Source organism: Ochotona curzoniae, unplaced genomic scaffold, assembly GCF_017591425.1.
Source record: "Ochotona curzoniae isolate NIBS_2020 unplaced genomic scaffold, NIBS_Ocur_1.0 contig_2210, whole genome shotgun sequence".
Classification (NCBI taxonomy): domain Eukaryota; kingdom Metazoa; phylum Chordata; class Mammalia; order Lagomorpha; family Ochotonidae; genus Ochotona; species Ochotona curzoniae.
Window position 1 is genome coordinate 34205853 of NW_024465369.1, and position 18701 is coordinate 34224553.

General features: G+C 43.0%; 1 protein-coding gene across 1 annotated transcript in view; it reads left to right on the top strand.

Moving 5' to 3' along the window:
* The window catches only part of MAP3K20 (mitogen-activated protein kinase kinase kinase 20), a 160698-nt gene that overhangs the window by 96208 nt on the left and 45789 nt on the right, over positions 1-18701 (top strand). The window contains exons 8-11 of the mRNA XM_040971726.1: positions 167-253; positions 4881-4955; positions 10397-10503; positions 17656-17791. Of these exons, the coding sequence (XP_040827660.1) occupies positions 167-253; positions 4881-4955; positions 10397-10503; positions 17656-17791 (405 nt within the window). The remainder of the gene's footprint in view (positions 1-166; positions 254-4880; positions 4956-10396; positions 10504-17655; positions 17792-18701) is intronic.

Genomic DNA, 18701 nt, shown 5'->3' on the forward strand with positions numbered 1-18701 from the left:
TAATATTTTAAAGTCCTGTGTATGAATATAAATGTTCTTCCCAACTTTCTACAGTGGCATTGGTTGTATCTGATAATTGGATACAATTAAATGTTATATAAATTTTCAGTAACACGCCAAAAATATAGAGTATAAGAATAAAAATTCCACTTTCTTTTTGTTCCAGGTTCTCTGGGAGATGCTAACAAGGGAGGTCCCCTTTAAAGGTTTGGAAGGATTACAAGTAGCTTGGCTTGTAGTGGAAAAAAACGAGGTAAGACTACGTTTCTCCATTCAGGTACATAGATCAGAAAACAGTATTGGGGTTTTGCAAAAGACTTTTTCATCTTCTTCAAATTGAAAGTAAGTTCACGCTTATGGAAAGATTAGCAGTAGGAGCTAACACAAAGGGTCAAAGTGATGTTATTCCTCATGAATGGACCCTTTACATCTAATTGTTGCAGCTTCACGTCGTGATGCTGTAGATCAAAAATTGTACAAGTACTGTACTAGTTTCTCAGTCTCAATTGTAAAACCTAGGGGTTTGTTCTTAGTGATGAAAGAAGCCATTGCGTCCAAGGTAGGGGAACAGTTTAACTCCATCTCCTGCGTTTAGGACATCTTTTTTACTGGCCGGGAGTTGATATATCTGTAAGAGACCTTCAGCTACTTCAACTTACCTCTCCCAGCAGGAGTCACTATAGTACAAGAAACTGTCGCTTAGATGAGAATTTCAAAAATAAAAGAAGAAAAAATAGTTTCAAAAAAGGGGAAAATGACAGTTTTGCCACCTACGTTGAACACTACATTGAAGATGAGCTCCTCTCTGGAATTGGCGAGGCAGTGGCGTAACTGTTCGCTTCTTCATGCAGAGCCTTTCCATTTCAAAAGAACTTCAGTGGCGTAAACACCGTTGGTGCTGTGTCCCCAGCCTCGCTTTTCTTCTTCCCACAAATTGAGGCTTTCAGTTAGTTGGACCTATGAGCCTACATCAGAGAACGTGGCACATTCATATCAAAGAGAGCAACTACATTTTGAAAGGTTTAAAATTGTGCCTGAAACGCACAGCCATGGAAATTCTCAGCATAAGGACGAAGCATCCCTATCGAGGTATGAGGAGAACTTAGAGCCCGTAATGGGAGCGTGCAGTTGCCTTTGCGACAGGAAACCGCTCTCTTTCACAACACTTGTTCATTTCCAGATCATGCCTGAGCCCTGCAGAAAGACTAACAGTGCAACATCAGATTATAAAATAATTTGAAGAAAGATGAATAGGCAAAGATACTCCCTTTTTAATGCCTTACAAGAATGGGAATGATCCATTCCCCCAATCTGAGTGCAGGGACAAACTGGATTAGGTAAAAAGCTGCCGTTGACCAGGAGCCCAAGTTTCCTCCTTTTAGATCACATAATCCATCCTTACCATGCTTGTTTGTCCTCCTGATGCTTTGGGGATGGAGGAGACGTTGATGGTGGTTGAAGCTGCTGGGAGGGAGCTGCCAGTGTAAGAAATGGAAAGGGGTCATGCACAGGAACATGCCTTCTCCATGGCATCATGTTTAATTGGACTGAGAGTCATTCCTGGCACGCTGTTAAATAAGGCCTCCTCCATGGGATCACTTTTTATGATGGGAGGACCCCCTTGTTTCCGTTTTATTTTCTGTCACCAGTGAGGTGATAAGATGCTTGGGCCTGGGTTTATAAAGGAGAATTAGAAATGACGGACCTCATGTGGACTCTGAGCAGGATGCTCAGTGTAACCTGTTCTTGCTGCGCTGATCCAAGATCAACTAGGAGGAAGGTTGGCTTTGTAAAGCCAATGGGACTCTCCAGATAGACATTTGATAGAGTAATTAATAGTTTAGAATTAGATCTTATCCAAAGGCTAGCAGTAACCAATTTTTAAATGCCTACATTGACGTAACAAGTGACATTTTCTGTACGATCCAGTACAGTCACACTGTAATATCTATAGCTGAATATTAGAAATACCTTTTCCTTTTAACTTATTAAACTGAAATAGAAACAGGCCCACAGAAATTTGCAAAAATATTTTGGAGAATCCTGTGTATGCTTCACCTGGCCTCCTGCACTGGTGCCGTGCTATGTGACTGCAACAGGCCTCAGCCCGGGGCAGTGGCATGGAACAGCACTCCCAGCTCGGCAATGGAATTTACATGGTTTCAGCATTTAGGATCATGCTTTACATCTATGGAAAGAGCCATGCTTTCTAAAAATTGTTTCTGAAGTTCTTTGTTCCTGAGCCCTTACTAGTGGAATAAGACCTTTAAACACTCATTCTCTTTATCTAATACTATATCTTAATCAAAAATAGATGCATACAGCACTGGTAATCTTTACAAAATAAGCAATGAGCTATTACCAGTGAACTTTTTATGTAATAGACGTGCCTCTTTGCTCTCATCACTGCCAGGAAACTCACCTGGAGCCTTTCAGAATATTCTGGCAGTGTAATCTCTGTGCTTTATGAGCCCTAAATCCTTACACAAAATAAGTTTCATTTTGATAAGCATAGAAAGTGTCACAAAGTTTAACCTACTACTCTTGACTATATTTTGGAAAATGACAACCTGCAAGTAATTTTCATGTGTTATGTAGAAAATGATGCAAAAAAGAATATGATCTTTTAAAAATACTTGATTCACTGAGAAGTATATTTATTGTAAATATGAAGCTTTTTGTCTAAAGCATTTATGATTTAAGTAGTATTGCAAACCTGTTGAGATCTGGTTATTTCAGCATGTTTTAATGCAGTAGGAATGTTCACTGTTATATAATAGGGACTTAAATACTTAAGATTTAAGTCCCTATTATATAACACCAAATTAATTCCTTACATAAAGTATCTAAATCTAGATTGAACTGCTATGTAACCATGTCAGATTATTTTAAATAGATGTCTCTTGATATGATATCTCACTTTTGACTTCTAAAAAAGTTTTCCAATAAGACAAGATGTCAGAAATGACCATTCATATTCAATCTGTGCCTATTTCAGTATTTGGGAAAATGAGAAGACAGAGTTATATGAAAAAGTGTTGTACTTTACAAAAGCTCATTATTTTTAATTATACATGGTGAACATTAAGTTGTGTGATTTGCAATTATTACCTGCTTTATTAGTTTATAACTCTCAATCATCTTTTATATTAAAAAAGTAAACACCTCATTTTTCTTTTGACCTTCATTAAAAGGCTTCCAGTTCACATTACAGGAAAATGACAGCCAAGGCTAACACATCTTGTTCCGTTCTGTAAAATCACAAAACACTACAAGTTAAAAAGTGCCTTTAATTTGGAGTGGATTGTTTTGTTTCTGCACTTGCTTGTGTTTTTAGTCTTAGGATTTATTAGATGGTCAATTTTCTGGCCAAGGCAACTATTTTTGTAGTCTTACGTGCAGCCTCCCCTAAATCCAACTTTAAAACTCAGTGTGAAGTGTTTTTATTTGCAGAGCGTCTTTGGCAGGCACTCCTGAGGAGTAAGTCTTCTCAGTACTTTTAGGATAGCAGCTCTTAACTCACCATGCAGTGTCCTCTCTACACCAACACTGTTAATCCCCCCGCACATCCCTGAAGGAAGTTCAGAGGTAGCATGACCTCCCCATGCACATTACACGTCAGTAAGTGCTGCAGCTGTAAGCAACATCAGGGAGAGGTTACCGCAACATGTTCCGCAGTGCCGGTGCTCTGGGAGAAGCACGCTGCAGGAGATGGTACGTCAGCCGTAGATGCTTAGTCCTCTACACAGGCATAGTCAGCAGCTGCAAATGCAGCCTGATTGAGCTGCCTTGGGTTAATGGTTCCAGCATCAACAATAGTACTTCTATCAGTGGCGTTTCCCAAGTAGCTTGGTGCAGTTGTAACTAATGTAAAAGTCAGTCAGCCTAGGATTTATTTAGTTGTTGCATGCTTGGGAAATTCAACATATTTCAAAACTGTTCAAAAAGTATTTTGTGTTATTTGTGGATCAGAGTTAGATTGTAAGCCCAGAAAATTTCGAACATCAGTTTTTGCTTATTTTATTTCTGTGAATGCACAATGGGGGATTTGATTGGATCAGGAACAACAATCTTTGATCACAGAGAACTTCACTTACAAAAGGATATCTAGATTCCCAGCCTTCTTCCCTTAACTGCCAGATTCAGCCATCATCCGTAAAACAAACAGAAACTCTGCAGGATAAAGGAGCATTCCATGTTTTGTGGGTTTTTGTTGTTGTTGTTGTTGTTGTTGTTGTTGTTTATTTTGGGTTTTGTTTTGCTTTGTGTTTTGAGAATGCCTGCTGTTGACTGTTAGAGCAGGCCTGGTCCCCAGATTCTAACACAGGTGCTGTCAGGTCCTCACTGTGTAAGTATAGAGATTGAAACAGCCGAGACAAGTCATCTATGCAGGATGTCCAGTCTACTCACCAGAAAGACTGGTTCTTCGGAGTCATGTCTGTGGTGTGTGCTGAAGATGATCTCAGCGTCATATACCTGTTAGAGCTAAACCAGTTCCCTAGATACCTGGCCTGTTGGCATTTATCATGAGTTGCTTATAAAAGTACAGTGATAAATTTTTGGTTAAGTTCCATCTTGCTCTTCTCCTACAGAGGTTTCTTATAGATATGATTGTATGTCTTGTTGCATTTCTGATGAGCCTGACTTCTCTATCTGCCATGATTGTTCGTTGAAAGAAAAGAGGAGTCTTTAGATACTGGATTTTAACAAGTCTAAGCCTAAATGCCCTCCTGACATATCAGCGGAAGCTCTACGTTGCATATTGTGCTTCTGCTCTTAAATTTACTCTTTCATTAACAAAGACCCCCTCAAATATGTTTGCTTGACTTCATGACTAAATCCTTACATTTTGTTGTTTGTTTTCCCTCCCTCTTTTGCAGAGATTAACCATTCCAAGCAGTTGCCCCAGAAGTTTTGCTGAGCTGTTGCACCAGTGTTGGGAAGCCGATGCCAAGGTACGTAGACAGATCTTGGGGACGGAGGGTGATCTACAACAAGTCCGCTGGTTGACTTTCAGTTCTTACCACTCGAGGGATAGGGGGAGAAAAGTGTGTAACAACACAAGCTGAATAGCAGTGTGAAGGGTCCACTGACATCTGCGCATGTGCATCTGGAGACTCAGAATTGATTCCTCCCTAACAGCTCTCGAAGGCATTCTTGACCCAGTAACAAGTTTTGTTGTTCTGTTTTTAATTTTTGGTCATAACCATTGCACCTTTATGTTGCAAAAATGACCTTACACACAATACTTATATGGCAGACAGTGTTCCAAAAACTTTCCCTGTTAGCTCATTGATTCGTCAGATGATCTAGTTGAAATAGGTAGTTACTACACTCATCTTAACGGAAGAAAATCCAAGGCACACAGAGGCTAAGCAATGAACGAAGGCCACATGGCTTGTAAATGGTGGGGTTGGACATGAACCCAGGCAGGTCCTGCTCCTGCCGTCCATGCTCCATTGCCTTTCTAAGCCAAGATCAGGCAGAAGCAACACTTCTAGGAAATCTTGTTGCATCCTCCCTGTCCAGTTACAGTGAGATTTTTAAGCTATCGCAGTGGAGTTGGAGAAATTCCAACACTTAAGCTTTCATGTGGTTATCACATTTGAGCATGAATGGCCCATTTCCTTTCCCCACAAAGATCATTTTAAAAAGACTTGCATACATACGGAAATATTTACAGATAAAATGATAGGGTAGTTTTGGATCCACTTCAAAATAAAGTGAAGGGAAATGCATGATGGTACAGATTAAACAAGATAGGCCGTGGTAATTTCTGAAGCTGAGTGATCGGTATAGAGAAGAGCACTATGTTTTCTCTCCACTTTGTTTGGAATTTTCCTTAATAAAAAGTTATTACAATAAGAAGTATTCTCACAAATTAAGCATTGGACTAAGCAATTACACACAAGAACTAGAACTCGTATCACTCAGAGTTACCCAGTTTTTCGTGGAGTTAAAGGAACTACAACTGACCTTTTAAAATAGAGAGCAGAGAGAGGCACTGCAGAACAGGATTTCTTCCTTAAATTGATCTTAGTTCCAAATCTTAACGCCCATGAAGAATGGACAGTGATAACATTTAGTCTGCTCTTGTTTCTTGTACTCAGAAATTAATGGTGAAGAATAGAACAGTGTTAGCAGAACTGAATTTTCTGTTGCTTCGTTGTATCCAGTGAGACTGTGTCTGCTTCCCAGTATGTTGTTCTGTGCTGAAGCATGAAGAATTGGTAATACAGCCAGTAGGCCCAGCAAAGGGCATGTGCAGGGACACCCGCACATCATCCTACATGCCCTGCCATGGCGGGAGGAGCTTGTTGCTGTCCTTCCCAGCTGTGTATTTTTGCCTTTGCACTGATAACCTGTACCCTCAAACTTTGCCTTCACTCCTGTTGTCAGAAAGTTGAGTGCTATGTTTACTTGGAATTATGTATTGATTTTGTTTGAGCGCAGAGAGGGAAACACACAGAGCTGCTATCCATTAGTTTCATTCTCGAATACCCACAACAGTCAAAGCCAGCCCAGGATCCGGGCACTCTATCTTCATCTCCTGGATGGGTAGGAAGGCTAGCTACTGCCGCCCAAGGGGTGCATTAGCAGGAAATGGAATTGAGGTGTGGAACTGAACACCTCAGACAGCAGCTTACCTGCTCAGCTACACAACTACCCCTTAAATTGAAAAAAAAAATTGTTTATTTACTTGAAAGGCAAATTACATGTAAAGAAGAAGAAACAGATTTTCCATCTACTGGTTCAGTGTGCCTCCCAACAACCAGGGCTGGGCCAGGCCAATGTCAAGAACTGAGAACTTCTTCCAGGTCTCCCACTCGGGTCTCTGACATGGGTGGCAGGGATGCAAGCACTTGGCACATCTTTCACTGCTTTTTCTCAGTCCATGAGCTGGATCTGAAGTGGAGCAGCTGGGACTCAACCAGCACCCATGCGGCATGTTGGTGTCTCAGGCAGCAGCTTTACTTACTGTGGCAGTGTACTGGCCCCTTAATGTTGTTTTTATTTTTAAAATTTCACATAATTTTTAACTGCATTAGGTTTTTTTAAATTTAGGATTGTTATTATTTTTGCTAGGGAAAAATCACATCTGTCCTACCCTCTTTTTTTTTTTTTAAGATTCTATTTTTAGTGTGGGATTTGCAGAGTGTGGGATTTTTAAGCATTAAAGGGAAATGCCTGCACTTTATGACTAATCCAGTAGAAACAATAAACAGATGTTTGCCAACTTGCTTTAACACATTTAATTTATATTGTTAAAACAGCAGCCTATTACCCCACTCTTGCTGCCCATCTTATGTCCAGTGTGATAGATGGAGTAACTTGATATTGTTTTTTTCGCTGATGGAAATTTTGCCTGAAATTATTTGCAATGAATTATATTAATAAAATTATACCTCTGTAACTAATTATATTTCAATATGAAAAGCAGGTGTTGAATTTCTTAATTGGGAGCTTGGTACTACATGAATTAAAATTCTGAGAATATCCATCTGTGGTCCATTGAATTGAAGTGTAAACACCTCACACAGCAAGAACATCAAGCTCGGTGTTAAGGCCATGGAGTTGGCATGTCCTTAACATCCTCTAGGCCGGCCCTTCTTTAATGCCAGAGGCATCTTAAGGTGTAGCAATGTAACATAGAAAGATTGATTTTTTATTTTCTACGTTTCCTAAATTTGTTGTACATGTGGCTGTACACTTAGCAATAACCGGTACTTCTAACCCTCAGTGCCCACTCGTCTTCACACAAGTTTTCCTGCCCTCCATCCCTCGTCCCCTCCACCCCCCTCCACCTCACTTCCCAGCTTCTGCTCGCCCTCCTCCTAGGGTTTGTCCCCGGTCACTTCACTGTCAAACCTTGCCTGGTTGCTCTTTTTGACCCCAGCCCACACTGTTAAGGTGCTTCTTCTTGCTAAATGCGTTGCTGGCTCTCCGGGGGCATAGAGCTCCTTCTGACTTATGTATGCATCCCCATCAAGCTTACATCAGGGTGGCAAGTAGATGCCCAGTTTGGTGTCATCTGAAATGGTCAGAAGAAAGCTAATGGTGCTGCAAAGCCCATTTTAATTCTCTGCCAAGAGATATGTATTAGTTCTACCAGAAGTGGCTCTTAGGCCCACGCACATGCCTAGAGCAGCAGATGATTGAATATTTAGGGTTTTTTTTTACCAATCCTCAAGCATTAGGGTGTTAGCGTCTAGGTTAAAGTGCTTAAGCTGCCAGGGGAGCTGCTGTTCTTTCCGGGTGAGGAAGGGGAGGCAGGTATGCAGGCAGGCTGACGTGGGAAAATGATAGTCATCCCAGTGGCTTACACTGGGCACTCAGCACACCTTACTGAAGAGAAAGAAGAAAGGAACGGTGAGTTTTGTTTCAGGCCCGAAAGTGACACTCCTGAGTAAGGAAATAATAGTTACAACCATGTGTTCGTTGTGTTGGCATCCATGTGTGGGTCTTCCTCTCGGGGACACAGAGCATTGAAGAGGGTGCGAACACACAGCTTGTCTGTGACCTGCTTCCTATGGGAAGCTGGCCAGCTCATGCTTTCCTGGGAACATCTATAAGTTCTTATCTGAAAATGAAGGTTACAGAGAAAAGAGTATATGCAGAAACCTTAAAAATTGGCCCTGTGGTTTTTTTTATTTTTCAATAAGCAGGGCCTACATCATACCCGAAAAAAACCCGAGGCCCTGCAGAGGCACCTCCCCAGGACCTGGAGCAGAAGTGTGCTGTGCGGCCAGCGTGGCCGGAGGATGCCGTCCCCACCGAGCCCACACGGCTCTGACTCTTGAACGTGCAAGCGGGCCGTTTCTGTCTAAGCACAGATTCTGCCTAAAAAATTAGGATTTTCCTAGGCATGCTTGTCATTCGGTTATGTAAGAGTTTCGCTTGGTTTAGAAAAAATGATTAAAAGTATTTTTATTAAAAAATGTGTGAGCTCCTCCTGCTGCTTCTCCTTGCAAAATGAAAAATCCTTTTTATTTGTTATATAGTGAGTCCCTGTACAAAGAATTAATTTTCTTGTCTTTTAAAACCTGACACTTGGTGGGGGAAATGAAGAGAGACACTAAGAAGACAGACTATTTTTCGAGTTTCCTGCTGAAGGCATTTTTCTCTTTACTTCCTAGAAAGCTGAATGTATGTCAGTGGCATTGAGGTGCTTATTCCCTCCTTTTAAAACACAAACACATCCATGCAAGTATGTGCCCTGAAAAGAGAATAATGGGGATGGGCTCAATAACTCAGTTTTTTATATTTCTGAGAAATGGAAAAAAAAATTGCTTTTCCTCCTGGTGTAGGAAGTCCTCTAGTCCTGAGAGCAAGCTACCTCAACATTGTTCGTTCTTGTTTTTGTGCTCCTAAATTAAAATGCATGTTTAATTGCTGCAACTGTAATTTGTTCAGCAATGGTATAATTACGAGGCGTGATGAAGAGAGACTATGCATCATCCTTTTATTCTCTTTCTCCATTTTTGTTTTAACCTTTTGTCTGAACCTTGGCTGGAGTCTCGGGAGAGAGACAGTGCAGCTACTGTGAGATAAAGAAATGACGCTACCGCTGCTTGCCTGTCCTGCTGAGGCGTCTCCCAGGATTACGGCTCGGGCTCGCGTTCCAACATGGCATAAACAGCGAGGCAGTGACGCTAGGATGACTTCAGCATTGGAGGATCTTTTCTTTCTGACCCACTGCAATTGGGAAGATGGGGACATTTTATTAAAAAAAAAAATCAATCTGGAATCAGATTTTATTCTGACAATATTATATTTTAAGAATTCCAAACACCAAGAAGAGTTAAAAGAATTGCATAGCAAACAGTAACATACCTCCCAGTCTACCATTAGATTTTAATAGTTTTATCATATAAATAGATGTCCTTCAGGTCTTTTTCCTTTTAAGAGCCCTTAATTGTACTGCAAGGAGAATGTGTAGCTGCAGAAAAACTGGTCTCCCAACCTTAGACCACATGATAGAAAAACAACATCTGAATGTTGTCTTTTTTTTTTTTTTTGAATTTTTATTTGCTTTTATTTCATTTAAAATGCAGTTAAACAGGAAGAGAAAGAGATCTTCCATCTAGCGATTCCCTCCCCAAAATGCCTGGACCTGCGCCATCTGAGCCAGGACCAAGTAAATAGTCTGGAATTCGATCAGTTGTCCCACAGGGGTGGCAGGGACCATCCCCTGCTGCTTTCCAGGGTGTGCTTGTTCTTAAGGAGCCCGGAACGCAGGAGCCAGGTTCCTAACTGCACGCCCCGGATGCTGCATCCTGCGTTATTTTGCTTGGATAGGTTGAGCTGCTACTGCCTATGCTTGTGGACACCTGCATTTACTGTGACAGGGCCCCTCACTTCCTGGCCAGGGTGTGACTCCATTTTCCTTTTTCAGAAACGACCATCATTCAAGCAGATCATTTCTATCCTGGAGTCCATGTGCAATGACACGAGCCTTCCTGACCAGTGTAACTCGTTCCTGCATAACAAGGCCGAATGGAGGTGAGTAGCCCTGGCTCTGACTTCGCAGAGGCCTGGATCACATTTCTGATGGCCAAGTTCAGCTTTAGGGAAAACAAACAAACAAAAAACCCACATTTTCTCCAGCCTTCGGAGACCCAGTGAATCTTCTACCTCATAAATGAGCAAAAGGGAGGCTTCTCTGAGCTGCTTTCCTCCCTAAGCGTTTGGAAAGAATTCTGGAATCCTGTCTTCTGAGACAGCAGATGGTCAGCAGACATTGTCTGTATCCACTGTGCGTGAGGAGCTCTGATTTCTGTCCAGCCAACAAATGAAAGCCCTGTTAGCCTTGACATTTGCTGGGGTAGCTTATCTGCTGGTGGAGGGCACAAGGAGACTGACTGCAGAAGACTTTTAGAAGGAAACTTTGTATGTTATTAAATCCTGTTAAATTTTGTGAAGTGTGAAACAAACTTTGTAATGAGAGAATTGCATTGTGTGAGTGGAAAAAGCAAGCCCAGGATAAGCCATTGGAGCCAGGTCACATGATGTGTGTGTGTGTATAAATAGCGTGGTGTTTGGGAGCAGGCACTGTTCCTGCCCTGAGTCAGCAGAGGTTGAAGTAACCTCCTCCCTGCTCCGGCCGCTGTGGCAGTAACATGACGCCTTACGCCATCTGCCGATGCCGGTGGAGCACTGCACTAAAAGCCAGTGGGTGGTTGACTCCTGTCCTCAGCCATGGCCTTTCTGTATGGTACTTTATGGTCACGTTATTTATTCTTATTCCTTTGAAAGATCTCCCCAGGGCCAGAGACCTAAGTGAATTTTTACTTGGGGATGCAAAAGCAGCACTGTGGACTTGAGAGTTTTTTTCTAGACTAAAAAAACTTAAAAAAAAAAAAAACACGTGGTATGGCGCTTGTTTCCCACAATAAGAGATCAGTGACCTTGTAAGTAGATCACTTCCCATCCAAACGCCTTATGTGGCTTCCAGTTACCTGTAAGGTGAAGGACAAAATCCTCAACAAGCCTTTGGAGACTGCCCGGGTCCCTCCGGGTTCTGGTCCCGCTAACCTTGGACTAAGAGCCTGATGCTGCCCTTCACCCTCCTGCTCCCTCTGCAGAGGCACAGCTCTCATTCCCCTGGAGTGGAGGTGAAGGTAGGGATCGCAAGTGTAGCTTCCCTTCCTTAAAGCCCACCCCCGTTCGGCTGAGCTGCACCCCAGCAGGCCAAGTCCCACCTTACACACTAGCACTCTGAAAGCATCTGCTTCACAGCCCCACCTTGGCAGCTGTGGCGATTCAGAAGCTCGGCAGTGCATGGTTGTTCACTGTGTGTGGCCCTGTACCTGGGAGACAGCCGTGGCTCAGTCCGTCTTTGAAGACAGAAGAGAACACCGTGTAGGTAATGATCTGAAAGTACCGTGTCACATCCCAGGACAGAAGCATTGGTTTGCCACTTCAACCGTGCTTCTTGGATTTGTTCAATATCTGTTTGCTCCTGCCGGTGCAGGAACGGCGAGTGCCATCCCAGGTGCTGGCTGGCAGCGATGAGTGGGTTGCTCCTCAGAAGGAGCATCCAGAGATACACTGCAAAACAGGAAGACACAAATAACTCTGACAGCAGTGTGGCCAAGAAGGACCAGACGGCCCGAGAACACAGACCCACGCCACCTGATCCCAGCTGAGGCTTTTGGGAAAAGGATTCCCTGAGGAAGTGCTATTTGATCTGTTATCCAAAGGATTAGTGGGACTTCAACAGGAAAATGAATACCCTTGCTACAGGGATTCTTTTTAAGTATGTCAACAGAGTCATTAGGGAGGAGGAAAGTTGGTTGCTGTCTGTGTAAACATTGTAAAACATCCGTGTGACCACAAGCAGCACCCTTGCTACTTAAATTTCCATGATAGATGACACGTCCTGTTGCAACTCTTCTCCATGTAAGACCATCCACCAATGTTGTGATCGCAGGACTCCTTTAAGAACTTGTGTCACAGTGACTTAAATCTGCCAGTATTTATTACACTCAAAATTAGAATCGGGGGTGGGGGGGTGGGGTGGCAAAAAGCTTTAGATTTGTCTTGATTCATTTTTTAAATTAAAAGCAACCAGTAATGAATCTTGCTTTTGCCTTCAGTTTGTGACACTTCCACATGTCAGGAAGCTTGTGGAAAACCATCCACTTGCAGAAGGGTGAGAGTAGGAAAGGCTAATCTTGCCCAGTGCTATTCTGTTAACTCTGAGAATCTTGAAAACATCTTGAGTCCCCAGGACAACACTGAAAGCTATTGCTATAGACAAAGAGGTTCTATATTTTAAGTAACATTTTAGGGGGTGTGAGTTATGGCACATCTGAAGCCATTGCTCCAGATGCATCTGCATTGGAGGTCCTGGCTGGGCTGGAGTTCTAGCTACTCCGGGCTTCCAGTTCAGCTTCCTGAAACAGGCACATGGGAGATAGCAGTTGATGATTCAAGTACTGGACTCCTTATCACCCACATGGGAGACGCATAATGGAATCCTTGGATCCTTGCTTGGGCCTGACCTAACCCTGGCTTACATAGGCATTTGGGAAGTGAATTCATGGATAAAAAGATCTCTCACTGCTTTTCAAATAAATAAATCTTTAAAAATAGAAAATAAACTGACTTTTTAATATGACATTGTGCTAAAGGATATGACCTTAAGAAACAGTGGTAATGGCTCAAATTTGTTAGGTACCTGCTACCCATGTCTCCCAGCTTTGACCTCTGCCCAACAAGTGTTTCAGGAGGGAGCCGGCAGAAGGGAGTTTTGTCTCTCTGCCTCTTAATTTAAATTAAAAAAAAAAAAAAACACATTTGATTGCAAAGAAAGCCAGGCATTGTTTTTTTTCTCACAATACATACTAAACTGTTTGAGAACCCTTTGTATTGATGGATTTCAACATTTTTGTACTAAAACGTTTTATGTCATCTTTCATAGATTTATCCCTATACATCTTTTTAAATAAGATTTCTGATTTTGTAAACTTTATTTTTAGAGAGACAAATGGAGAGAGATTTTTCATCTGCTTCGTTCTCCAAATGCCTGCAACTGTCAGGCCTAAGCCAGCTTGAAACCAGGGTGCCCAGAATTCATTCCAGGCCTCACACATGGGTGACAGGGAACCAAGTACTTGAGGCAGTATGTATTGACTCCCAGAGTGCACATCAGCAAGAAACTGGACCGGAAGCAGAGCGGAGATTTGAATCCAGGCATTCCAGTATAACATACGGGCATCCCATATGGCATCTTAAACTTGATACCAAATGCCTGTCTCTTGTTTATGAATGAGTAAGCCACAATTTGAGAAGCAGATCCATTTTAACTGAATTTGGCTATTGATTAAAGAAAAAATAAGTTGCCATTTGTTAGGTTCTTATCCATACTTGTGATTCATTTATGTTATTTTATTTCCAATCCATGTAATACCTCTAAAGTACATTACTGAGAGTTAGGCAGGCTGAATATATTGCCTAAGATTGGTCCACGATGTTGAAATGTCATCCAGTTGGCATGTGTTCAGTCGATGCCAGTACTCAGCCTGCTGTGGCACACATGCCTTGTGTCCTGTGGCTGGACTTGCCACCATTGTCATGCCCTTTCAGAGGCAGAAATGTTCAAAGAATTAGATTGTCTCCTAACTAAGAGAAACACCACGGGTAGCTGTTTCAGGTTATCATTAAGGAAAAAAGGCTGTCTTATTCACTGTGCCAAGTGTCTAAATTATGTGTGTATATGGTTTTGTCGGATCATCTGGATATTTTGGCAGATGGCACTTCAGAATATTCTTTCCTTTCTCTACCTTCAGTCTAATGCCTAGAACTATGCAATGGAAGTAAAGAGTGTTTGGCAAAATTAGAGACACAGTGCAGTTGATTCCAATCCTGCTGTGTTGTTTCTGGAAAATAATTGTTTCCTGTTAGAGCTTCCATATATAGCCTGGACAGACCATCTACTAGGTTTTTGGTATTCAGTGAAGTTATTTATTTAAGAGGCAGGGAAACACACAGAGAGCCTCCATCTGCTGCTTTACTTCTCAAGTGCCCACAGCAGCCGAGGTTGGGCCAGGCTGGAGCTCAGTCCAGGTCACCCACATGGTGGGCAGGGACCCACTGACTTGAACCATAACTGTTGCCTCCTAGGGTGTGTGTTAACAGAAAGCTGGCAGAGCCAGGAATTGAACCTGATTATGCCAATGTGAGATATGGGCAGCTCAACTACCGGTTGACATGTCTGTTCCTAGAAAATTAAATAACTGTTCTGAAATTTACTTTTAAAACCAGATGATTACTTACAACTAGGTAAGCAGCAGGCATTTGGCACAGTGATGAAGTGCTGCTGGGGACAACTGCATTCCATAATGGTGGAGTGCCTAGGATCCAGTCCTGGCTCCGCTTCCAATTCCAGCTTCCTGGTCCTCATGGTTGGGTTTTTCCTATTCACATGGGAGACAAGGATGGGTTTCCTGGGCCTAGCACACAGGCTCAGTGGCTTTATCCTCACCTTGCATGTGCCTGGATCCCATATGAGTGCCAGTTCATATCCTGGCTGCTCCATCTCTCATCCAGCTCCCTGCTTATGGCCTGGGAGAGCAGTGAAAGACAACCCAAAGCCTTGGGACCCTGCACCCATGTGAGAGACCTGGAAGAAGCTCCTGGCTTCAGATCAGCTCAGCTCCAGCTGTTACGGCCACTTGGGAAGGGACCAAGGGGATGGAAGATCTTTCTTTCTGTTTCTCCTTCTCTGTAAATCTGCCTTGAAATTAAAAGTGAATAAATAGTCTTGAAATAATAATAAAGGATCGAGTTCCTGTTTCCTGGCTTTAGCATGGCCCAGCCCATGTTGAGGCCCTTGGGGGACCGAACCAACAGATGAAGACTGATCTGAGTGTGTATGCGTGTTTCTGCCTTTCAAATAAATACAAGATTATAAAGCAGCACTTTATGTTCTTTTCTGTGATAAGGTAGGAAAAATATCTCAGGCTGAACATTACCTCGCTCATGAAATCTTCAGCTTGTTTCTCCCCCTGTTGACTCAGTAGTACTAGCAGTGAGTGAGCAGAACTGAAAATACGGACTTCTGTTAACCACATTTCAGTTTTGTCAAAATAGTATACAACCTTTTCCACTTGGGTATCATGCAAATCAAGTAATATATGATATCCACTATATATTCATGTTTGTCATGTAATATATAGACTGTATTACTATTTTAATAAGCTGGCCTTTTATTTCAAAGTAAATTTCTCCCTAATGAAAGAAGGTAATTACACTTCATTGCCTTTTACTAGTGTATGGAAAACTGGTACTAGTTTTGTTCAGTGGTTAAAAATTCTAGTGTGCATCCAGTAAGACACATAACTAGATTTTTAGAACAAGGAAATTATATAAATGCATCGACAAATATATGTGATGCAAAACAGTGCACCAGTAAAAGCAGAGGGACCGCCAAGGGCACGGCTGTCTTGGTGTTGTCTTCCGGGCAGGTGACCTGGGGGGTGTACTGTTTGAATTCCTAGGGTTTCATTACACAGAACAGGCATGGGAAGGGGTCGTTTTTCAGTCAGTGTACGTGTTTGGGCCTTGGCCTTCCATTTACTTAGCTGTTAGTCTGTTTTCCAGAAGGGCTCAAAGTCACGGTGGGTCTTCAGGGTTGGAACCTGAGATGAGTCCTGGACCAGCTATGAGTGAAATAGAAGGTGTTGGCGATTTGCCCAGATGGAGAAGAGCATAGGCAAGAGCAGTCTCACTGGCAGGAGGGATGGTACTGTTTGGCCGAAGCACCACCCAGATGTCAGCGTAGGCCACTGCCACCTCACCGTGGAGTGTGCCCAGCCCCAGCCTCCACGTCTCCCTCCGCGCCTCCACCAACTGAAGATGGTCACACCTTGTTGTCAAAGTTTATCTAATCTCTTCTTCCCTCAGTCTTCCATTTGAAAAGTAAAAACACATGTGTCGGTAAATAAACATAACTTTTTTGTCAGAAATATCATGAGTAAAACGTGAATTTTATGACATAAGCCTTAATTCTGACAGGCGGCTCCCTTACCGCATTTCCTTAGGACACTAGAGTGAGATTCATGTACGATTTCTCAGGCAGCAGTAAGAAGAGGGGAGAGTGTTGGCATTTGAAGGTGACACAGCAGAAGCTGATCGCCCTGCTACTACCAGTCACCTTTCAGAGAAGCAGGGAATTCGAGAGCTTCTGGGCCCAAGGCCAGACCCATCCCTGCAGCCTTTCCTTGAGGTGCATCTAGACAGTCTGTACCCAGAACCTTTCTGTTTTTCATTCGTTCAGGTCCCATTTGTCAGGACAGGGAAAGAAGCCATCCACTGGCATTCAGAATTTCCCTGGAAGGAAAGGGTAAACTTTTGGCTGTATTGTCCACGAATCTAGACCCAGGAATTTCCATCTGTCACACTTAAGGTCCAGCCACAACCCTGGGAGCTGTTCTGCAGGTGTGTGTCCACAGTGGCTGGAGGTGGTGCCAAGCAGCCACCTTGCACAGCTGACTCCGGGCAGCCCCTGCTTTCTGGGCACCTGCCCTCAACCGCCCCCACGCTGCTGCGGCCTACTTACAGGAGCTTCCTGTACTCCCGTGATTATGACTTATTGGTTTTTTGTTTGTTTTTCCTTTTTAAAACAAGTTGCTAAGGTAATTCTTAGCATCATAAAGTTAGGGGAGTCCAAACATCATATAACCATCACTTCTTATGGCCAAGGAAACCAAGTCAAGAGAAGAAATCCATTGCCAGTGCATCTCCAGACACTTGCTAATGGTGTGGTGTTGGTCACCTAACCTGTGTGTCATTGTCCCGTCCACCATGGGAGATTGGTTCCTGTTTCTTGGAGCTGTATGGGACAGAGATAAGTTTATGCACAGTAGGGCTTTGTTAAAGAGCGAGATGAATGTGGGCATTTGTAAATGGCTAAACAAGGGCACTGGTGCCATGGCTTGTGCTGCACCCCATGCTTTGTGGCAATCTGGAGCTTATTTTCCATTGGGAAAAAAACAAAACTGTTGGTATATAAAAATGGGAGCTGTTTCTTCTTCCTCATTGGCGTCCAAGCTGCCTACAAGGCAGTCAGTCTCTCACTGTACTGTACGGCCTGAGGTGTTGGCTGTCTCTTCATCAAGGTTGAAAGTGCAACCTCTTCTCCCCATGCAGGTGTGAAATTGAGGCCACCTTGGAGAGGCTAAAGAAACTAGAGCGGGATCTCAGCTGTAAGGAGCAAGAGCTTAAAGAACGAGAAAGACGACTGAAAATGTGGGAGCAAAAGCTGACCGAGCAGTCCAACACCCCGGTGAGTGGCCTCTCTCAACCCTTCTGGCTGCAGGGCATGCAACTGCACTCAAAGAGTCAGATTAACAAAGTGCCACAAACACAAAACATGGAAGGGTGCCTCCCCCTATTCCTGGCTCTTTCCTTCAGAGCCGGTCTTCTCCCAGCATGACTTTCTGTGGGAATCACAAAAATAAAGTGCTGCGTGCTCCTGGGCCATCCAGCAGCTCCCCAGGACGTGTGCCCCCTTGCCCGTGAACTCCTGGCAGTCCAGAAGCAGCAAATGGACGTCACACCGCAGCAACTAGTGCTGCAAAGTATTGAGTTCGCCTAATGAGACCCGAAAATGACAAGCTTGGGGTCCTTACCCATGAGCAGCTAAAGGCTGCAAGACCTCTCGAGAGACCAGCTCCTGGATGCCTCACACTGTTTCAGGCACCACCAGCCACCCCCCCCCACAAGCCTTCCACCCAATGCTTGCATTTAGAGCAATGTGAAAAGACCTCCTTAAAGATTCCATGGTCTGTATGCTTGCAGCTAACCTGCTAGCATATGAGAGACTCAGAAAATTTCAGTGATCTGTATTTTAAATACTTCCAGGAGTTAAAGATAAATCTAAAATTGGTTTCTTCCAGGTCTTTGAGTGGACATCATTTGCCCACTTACCAAGTAATGTTAGTAAAAGTAACCTTATACATCTTAAATTCATTCTTGAGGGCAGTTCTACCAAAAAGTGCATGAATGCTCTTTATTTTGTGATCTTCCAAAAGTTTTCCCATCTTTTAAAATTCTTAATGTCTATTAAGCAGCAAATGCCCAATTGTCAAGTGTTTTCCAATCCTACAGAAAGAAACTGTTTCCTTTCCAACTTGCTTCTGGAGAAGCAGTCTGACTCAAAAAAGAAAAAAATGAAGTGGCAAATATTTACCACC